The 9307-nt window shown below is 41.2% G+C and overlaps 1 protein-coding gene across 1 annotated transcript in view; it reads right to left on the reverse strand.

Moving 5' to 3' along the window:
• UTRN (utrophin) overlaps window positions 1-9307 on the reverse strand; it is a 513556-nt gene that overhangs the window by 467541 nt on the left and 36708 nt on the right. The window contains exon 2 of the mRNA XM_026649537.2: window positions 3484-3545. Within this exon, the coding sequence (XP_026505322.1) occupies window positions 3484-3545 (62 nt within the window). The remainder of the gene's footprint in view (window positions 1-3483; window positions 3546-9307) is intronic.

Below are 9307 nucleotides of genomic sequence, written 5' to 3' on the forward strand. Positions count from 1 at the left end.
CACACACACACACACACACACACACACACACACACACACAGCATCTCACAGGGGTATAGTGAAAATAAATTCATTAACATGTGTGAAGCACTCAGACTCTAATGAATGCCAGAGAAAAGTCCATGAGGAAATTAATAATTTAGTCTTCAGAGTAGGGTTTGAATAGGGTGCAGTAAACAACTGGGGCCACACACGGAACAAAATATTCAATAGCTGCTCATTAATTGAGCATCATTCATTTTGCGTACTGCATGAGGCAGGGATCCTGTGGAAAAAAACAGTATGTGATCATGTAATTAAAGACTGCATCATAATGCATACACACAGGGGAGGGGGAATTAATGTGCCACAGGTAATCTTAATTCTGGCATTTCCTAATTTCTGAGTGCTTGACTTTGCAACCCTTATAATATTCTTTTAATGTAGTTTTTTCGTGTGTTAATTATAAGTATAGATTAAATTAGAGGTGACAGAGGGAGAAGGGTAAGGACAGGATAGCAGGTAACAATTGTTTGAAGAGCACACATTTCAAGAATAAACATTTACACATGGAGTATAACTCTGAGTAGCAGTATGCAATTAAAAAAAGAAACATTTTCCAGATATTCACTGTAAACCTTCCTGACGATTAGTTACATTATTTTGTGGAATAGTCTCTTTAGGAAAGTGGCAGAAGTCCTATAACCTGTCTCTTAACAGTAGATTGGACAACACAATAGAAAGTGAATATTAAGGGGCAAATTCCCCTGGCTTAGTTGTGTTGGTTTGTAGCTTTCCAGCATTTTTGCAATTTATAATTGTTTGCATATTTAGCTTTTATATTGGGTACATACTAATAAGGTGGGGTATTTTTCTGCCCAGTTTTCTTACAATACCGGTAAGTGTACAATTTTAAAAGTATATAGATTTTTAAAATTAGTTGGATGATCTTCCTATGGTGCCAGCTTCATAGACTTGCTGAAATCAGATGAAGCTGAGCATACTACAGCTTTCAGTAGTTTGAGGCTTAGCAAAGTAAATTAACTGCCTTCTTTACCACTTAAAATTTTTTATAAAAAGGCGAGTTAATTTAAAATAGTTTATGTGCAATGGGGGTATAATTAAACTGCCAATGTAATTCTTAGAGTGACTGACGAGACAAGAGAACGACAGTCTAAAAATCTTCTGTACAGTATAGAACAATGTCCAATTGGTTTAATTAAAGTTCAAGCAATTTTTAAAGTGCATGAAATTACAGAGGCTATGAAATGGAGAGATATATAATATTTTCTGTTTCTCTGTACATTAAATTGTGTCATACAGCAAGTACAGCAAAACTATTTTCCACTCATTTATACATTCAAATGAAGGGCAATTACAGTACAATTAATGTTCAAGTTCCTAGAGCCTGAACTTGAAAATTCCTTATAAATGGATATAAAACTAAGAAATTGCTTATTTTCTGTGACATAAGCTACATAAACCTACCCAATTTCTCTCATCTTCACATTTCTCTATCGTGAGAGGTGTCCCAATTAACCCAACTGTGACTTGTAGAAATTACATTTTAAGCAGCCAAAATGATTTCATAAACACAACGTTTTGAGGAGACTGCTTTCAAACTACTAAGTATTCCTGTTTCATTTCCTTAGGTTTTTAAAAATATGAGAAGCTAGGCTTTCTAATATATATTATCTTTCTACCTACACCTTTTATCATGCTCATCACCACTGTATCCAAGTGCATTAATCTTCCTAAGCCAGTGCCCTTCCTGTGCAAAGTAGTGCTTGAGCTGAACATGAAAAAAAATTAGAAGTGCATCATACAGGTGATCACTTTACGCCTTAGAGTACAAATCTTATAACCATTAATTTAGCTTGCATAACTTCATGTGTTATTAATGGGTCACAAAATTGCCCAGATCTTTCTAAATCTAGCCATAGTATTAGACTCTACTTCCTGTGAAAGAGAACCCAACAGGTAGAATGTGTGTTGTGTGAAGTGCCTATATACACATATATTATATATATATATATATATATAAAAATAAAAGCCAGCCCTTAATTTCATTGCTTGAAATTTTAAGTTGCACTTGCCAATGTCACAACAAAAATTGCACCTCGAGATGAATAAATAGAAAACTCTTGACCTTTCCACTTGCATTGTGATATGTTAATGCAATAACATTGTCAGTTTTTCTATTTACATGCTGATTGGGGCCCAAAGTAGGGAGAAAAATATCATCATGCTTCAAGTTTCTCTCATTTTGTTTTTGCTTTTTCAGAACATTTTTCCCTTTATTCATTAAGCAGCATTGAGAAGGATGTGTCTGGCATGATCAACTTACACACTCTCCTCCCCAAACTAAAACACTGGCCAAGACTATCTTGGCTAAAAGCTAAGAATCTCAGCTATCCGGCAAAATGAACTGACAGGTCAAAATGAATAAAATCATGCCAACCTTGCATTTAAACAATATACTGTAATTTGGAGAGCCATGGGGAGGGTAATCAAACCTCTACATTCTGCAGACCAAGCTATAGCTTTGAGAAGTCTATGATATTATCATTTCCCACAACAGTGTCACAAAGGTTTTTAAATCTGTCTCCTCGTATTCGTCCTCAAACATTGGACTTCAAATGCATGTACCTTTCCATTAAGTGAGGCACCCACACTAGTTGTTCTATTTTCAGTAGCCTTTCTGGCCCGGAAAGATATGTTCTTCACTTGAGGCTAACCAGGGTTCCTCTCTCATGCTATTAACTAGGAAATAATCCCATGGCCATTGTGTTTATTGACAGGGTTCCATCTTCAGTAATCAGCAGAGTGGCATAAAGGGAGATTTAAAATAGCTACTTTTCTTCCCTGTGGGATGCTACAACTTCCTTTCCCAGCCCAAAATAAGAAGCAATGTCCTCAATAGGTTTTAAGTCACAGGAAAGTTAGAATGTGAAAGCAAAGGAGTGTGCAAAAATGAGTGAACAGTTATCCACCAGTTTATAACCAAGACTCAAACTGGAAGCACTTTGTGGACCAGAGTGAAGGTTCACTGAATATTGTGTATGAACAGAATTGACTTAGCATCATCAACATAGTGGAGGCTAGTTATTAGAATCCACTCTAATGCACTCAGGATATTGTATGCAGAGTTAAACGCCAGCAGGACAACTATGAACCGAACAGACACTGCCATGCAGAAAACTGTCGTTCTTAACACCTGTTGAATATAATTGTCTCTCACAAACTAACAAGAGTACATTGGTGCAATATTTTTATGGGGATACAGTGTGTTTAGCTGCGCGGGGGGTGGGGGGGAGACACATTACCAATATTTTACTTAAAACATATATTCTGCCATTATACACTTTACTATGTTTTTGAGACAGTTCTTCCAAATTTTGATCCAAGTACATTCAGTAAATGCTAAAAGCCCTGAAACAAAATATGGTACCTAGAACTGAAATTTATTTGGTTCCTATTGGAATTTTTGAAAATTATTTCTACCTTGGAAAAGCGAGCATTTATCCATTTTGTAAAGGTCTTCTTCTGTACATCATTGTGTTCATCTAGAGAGAAAAGAGGGGAGGGGGAAAGACAATGAGTGAACATTTATTCTTTAAATTCCCCAAATAAGAATACCACCTCAATCCTGGGGTGTTTGAAAGACAGCATTTCAACCTAAACAATCCCAGCCTCACTGTGAAGAACTTGCTGGCTACTTTGCGGATAGAATTGCTCAGATTCACACCAAACCTCCTGCATCCAGGATACAGGGCAATGTCATGACTCCAAGACAGCAATTGTGGAATCTACTGTGTTCAAGTTACAACCAGTGACCGTGTATTTCTGGAAGTGGTGGGGGCACTTTGGGCCTCTATCTATGCATTTAACTCACATCCCTCCTGGCTGCTAGAAACCTTGTGTTTCAGATTCAGACTTTTTACACTTATTCATGTCTTTGTCACCACAAGTTCAGACTAACACCACACTATTTTGAGCTACACATTGAGCCTATTCAGAAGATTAAATTCATCCAAAGCATAGCAGCCTTTTAAATATAACAGTCTCACACTGGACACAGAACCCTGATGATGCAAAAGCTGCACTGGCTGCCTGTCGACATCTGAGTGGAGTTGAAGGTGTTGGTTTTGATCCGTTAAAGCCTTAAATGTTTGGGGACCCAATTACTTAAAACACCATCCCTCTCCCCATGCCACAGTTCTGGTTAATACAGCCACTTGAAATGGCACTCCCGGGACATTACAAAGAAGAGGGAGCTGCCAGCCTGGCATTCTTCACCAGGGTCCCTTGACTCAAACACCTTTCCCCTATGGTCCTCCAGGGCCCAGACATACTGACAAAGCGTATCTCTTTTTCAGACATTTGCTGAGAGGACAGAATAAGGGTTAGATGAGGTTATTTATTAGCATGAGATAATTAAGTTTGGGGGCCGGAACGGATAGTGACTGTATGGGTTTAAGCATTTCATATTAATTTTGGGGATTAACATGAATGTAAAGCCTTGTAGGGGCGCCAAGATATTGGGATGGACACTTCTATTATCTGTGTTTAATAACACAAAAATAAACAGATAAATAATAGATTAGATGAAGACTGAAATATTGAGCATCATTCGCTAATCTCCATCCCCCTACCAAGACCCCCTCGATATGCACGTAAAACACATCTTTTTATGGGCTTGATCTGTCTTTTTGCATTCCTAAGCCTTTGAGAGAACCAACACCAGTAATTTAAACCAATATTTGTGGTTTTATGTTAATTTGGTTACCATTGAAAAATAAAGCAGGTTTATTAATAATATTTGCAAAAATAAAAGTCTCAATGATCATGTAAACCAACAATGATTAAGAAACAAATGAAACTGCATTTGCAGTGAACAGTCATCTGACCTTCACCACCATAACCCCATGCGCGCATGGGCACACTCCAACACCTCACCAAGAGTTTACAATTAGTGCTATCCCAGCAAAGCTTTGCTCTATAGTTTTTTGTTTCCCTCCCTCCCCCACAGTTTTCAGACACAAGAGCTGAAGTACTATCTAGGCATTTATACCCCATTCATCACTGCGGTATCTGGGGCAAGGATTGTGTGGGCATCTGTCAGTGCAAGCTACTGGACTAGCAGACTCTCATTTTACTTTAAATGGGAACCCCTTATTTTTTCAGCCTCTGACAAAGTGCCAAAAATGCACACACTCACTCCAATCCTTTGTTTTAGGTATTTTCTACCTACCCATCAAGGAATTTATGTGACCCCATCAATTTAAATACTAAGCATTCTTGCAACACAAAAAGTCACATTTACTTTAAGATTTTTCCAAAGCATTCTGCTCAATTTCAGAACTTGTGGATGTTACTTTCCCATCCAGGCCACACTTTTATATTTGATTTATAAAGCTCGGAAATTAGCGTTTTAGTAACTAGGGATTATAGTTAATATGAGATTGCGTCTACCGTTCAGTTATAAATCCCCAGGAAGAGAATTTCATATCTGAAAGGCTGATGTACTATTAACTAGAGCAGGGGTCGGCAACCTTTCAGAAGTGGTGTGCCGAGTCTTCATTTATTCATTCTAATTTAAGGTTTCGCGTGCCGGTAATACATTTTAACATTTTTAGAAAGTCTTTCTATAAGTCTATAATATATAACTAAACTATTGTTGTATGTAAAGTAAATAAGGTTTTTAAAATGTTTAAGAAGCTTCATTTAAAATTAAATTAAAATGCAGAGCCCCCCAGACCGGTGGCCAGGACCCAGGCAGTGAGAGTGCCACCGAAAAATCAGCTCGTGTGCCGCCTTCGGCTCGCGTGCCATAGTTGCCTACCCCCTGAACTAGAGCAACATACACAATGCCCAATTAATTTTATGTGGATTTCTACCTGTCTGTAAAGGTAACTACCAGAGACTGACATTATGACACAGATGACAAACTGTCTATGTTTGACCATATAAAATATTACCATTCAGTGAAGTGGATGACAAAGTTAAGATTTTCAGCCACAGACCAATAAAATTCTCTCTCAAAGAGACACTGAAATAAGCAAACATTATGAACCAAAATGATGTTCTCAGTTATACATGCACAACCCCAAAGTCAATCGGGTTGCATAATGACAGTACAGAATCTGGCACATAACTCACTCCATTATTACACAAACCAATCCCTCAGTTAGTTTCTGACTTGTTAGCCCTACCCTCAGTCATTTAATGAACTTTCCTTTGAACAGTTAGTGGCTGACGTTAACCAGAGGCTCTCAACGGGGGGTTCGCAGCCCACCCAGCCCTTTCAGGGGTCCATGGGACCCTGTGGCTGAAACCCACAGCACCCCCACAGGGCTATAAGTGGGAGCTGCAAGGCTGAATCCTGGAGCCCCGAGCCCCGATGCTCCCTGCGGGGCAGAAGCCCTGAGCCCACAGGGTGGAGTTCAGGGGACACAGGGAGAGCTGACTCCCCAAACTGCAGTGCCTTACCCATAGAGGAGCAGTTCCACCTACATACCTCCTCCTCTCCTCTGCCCCCAAAGCCCTGCCCCCTGGCCAGGTCGGAGGTGGGGAGCTGGGAAGTGCGGGCAGCTGCTGCTCTGCTGGTACCATGGAGTGGGTAGCCACAGCGTTCCCCCATCTCCTGCTGGTGCCCGGGCTTGCAGCTCCTCCTCAGTTCCCAGCCCCCTTTGCCTGCTCACGTAGCCAGTAAGAGGAGAGCTGCCCAGGTGGCAGCCCTGGCCCCAGGGCCAGCAGAGCCCTCAGGGAGCAGCGACCACAGCGGGGAGCAGCGACCACAGCGGGGAGCCCCTCCCAGCACACAGCCCCTAGCTACTACCTCCCTGCACACTGATCTACCCGCCTGCCAGCACACAGTCCTAGATACCCCTCTCCCTGCACCAAGTTACCCTCTGCCTGCACACTGAGCTACCCTCCTACCTGCACACAGCCGCAGCTATCCTGCACTCTGAGCTACCTCCCTGCCTGCGCACAGCCCCTAGCTACCCCCTGCCTGCACCCTGCGTGGTTTCCAAACTTCTTGAGCTGAGTCCCCTCCTCCTCCTTTCAGTTATAATTTTTGCTTCTAACCCACATCGCCGTCAACCAGACAGGCTGGGTGGCCTGCTGAGGTGAGTCAGAGTGTGGAGATGGCCCACTCTCCCTGGACACCACTGTGCAGAGCTGGCCCGAGCCCTGACAGCTCCTACCCCACCCAAACGGAAGTAAAACTATGCCTCTGCCAGAGGGAACCCTCCCCAGCATAGGGCCCCAAGTCTGTGCCCGCCCTGGAGGGGGCGGGGGGAGAAAGAAAAAGGTTGAAAACCCCTGCCGTTAACAATAGTAATAAACATTTTCAAACTCTCACAACAACAAAGAGAAAAGAAAAAAGGATTTTCTAGCAGGTTGTTTGTTGTCCCTTGTACCATGTTGTGTAACAGGAGTATGTTTGTGTCACTGGAGTGCACTCATAACAAATGGCTCTTGAGATCAAATGCCAGAGCTTCATTCTGGCGTTTAATCACCTACAGAAATCACTGGCAGCCTTGCATATTCCTCTACCACGAACATTATCCTTTCAGTTGATCAGGACTTTTTCATACTCCAGTTGTTCCAGTTTTCAGCTTTATGTCTCCTTTTTGTTCCTGAACACACTATTCATACTGATATACATATGGGGGAGACCTCACTGAGTTGTGGTTTGCCCTTCGCTTAAGCTCTGCTTTTAGTAGTCATCTTTAAAACCAGCCTCCTCATTTTACCATTTACATTACACTTGCACTATACAGGGTTTTTTTACTTAAATCCTGAAAGACAAAAAGGTATTTGTTAAGGGATAGTTGGAAAAGCACATTTTTGTGATGAAAAGGGCAATAGAGAGGTTTTATGGGCCAGATCAGACAGTCCCACTGCCTTTTGTGTCAACCAGTCCAGCAAGAGTGAACAAGGGTCAACGTTCATCTAAGTCAGCCTTAAATTTGCCTTGCCCCCTTTGTTTAAGCTTCTAATTTTCTACAAAGAAGGAATTTAGAAATAAAATAAGGAATTAGCCTCTGGGTTTTCAATTATGGCACTAGGAATGTAACAATTAGAAATGCCTACTTGTCTAGCCTTGGGGTATGTATACTGTATTTATGATAAATATCTCCCCACATCACACTAGTATGAGTTTACAGAAAAAAGGGAAAAAGTACTCAGTTTTTCTGGGCGGGAAAAGCATTTAGCATTTATAATTTATTAAGTGTACTTAAAAATAGAGATTTACTCACATGTTGTCATAAAATCTGTGTATATTATTTACAGACACCACTTAAGTGTTTACTTCCAATTAATGGAGTAATAAAAGTCAAAATAAAAATGCTGTAAGTACAGTAGGATTTCATACAGTGGCTAGCACTAGCAACCCTGATGCTGTTGAAGGCCTCTGGGCATTACCATAATATAATTACTAAATAATCATCTTAATGGCTGTCACTGTTTAAAAAGATAAACTTAAGATTGTTAAGCAGATCCCCTCCCTTCTCAAATATGACCGACATTAACAGGAATCTGGGAGGAGTGAATGGCTCAAGGGATATGTAATATAGTATTTGTAACCTTTCACCTCCATATTGCAAGTCTGCATTTCACCCAGGTCAATGACCACAAGTCTTACCACCTTCTGACACTTTGATTGTCCATGTGAAAAGAGCTGGGGGTCTCAGCCCAGGTCTTAAGGTACAAGTATCTACATGCGAAAACTGGCATCCTTGTTGGCAATGTCATTAGAGAAGCCAAGAATCAGTTGAGGATGAATACTAACCCCCAACACTTTGAGGTGGTCAGTGCAGGTTAGGGCACGAGGGGAGGAGGCGGATAGGAAAGGAGGAAGTAATGGTGAATTGACAATTTAAATTTTTAAAAGGTCAGCCAGGACTGTGGTTCTTTAGTATCATGGGCCAAATCCCACTTCACAATGAAGACAAACTTTGGTCATTGACTTCAATAGGACCTGTGTCTGGCCCCTTATCTCTCCGTAAGGCCTTGTCTATATTGGGAATTTGCCCCAAAATTCAGTCATCAGTGGCTAGCCACTAATGTAGTTGCACTGGTACACTCTACTACTGAAGTAAGGCAAAACTAAAAGGTAGGGTGCCAGTGCAAGTAACAATGGTGCCTGTCTGCACTGGGGCTTGCACCAACACAGCTACATCAATGACCGTAATAGTGGTAAAACCTCCGTGTAGGCAAGGCTAAGGAATACCAAATACATCCATAGGCGTGCTCACAGGGTGTGCCGGGTGTGCCCAGGCACACCCTAATGCAGGGGTGGGCAAATGGCCCCCCC

This window comes from Terrapene carolina, unplaced genomic scaffold, assembly GCF_002925995.2.
Source record: "Terrapene carolina triunguis isolate 2854851 unplaced genomic scaffold, T_m_triunguis-2.0 Scaffold85, whole genome shotgun sequence".
Taxonomy (NCBI): Eukaryota; Metazoa; Chordata; order Testudines; family Emydidae; genus Terrapene; species Terrapene triunguis.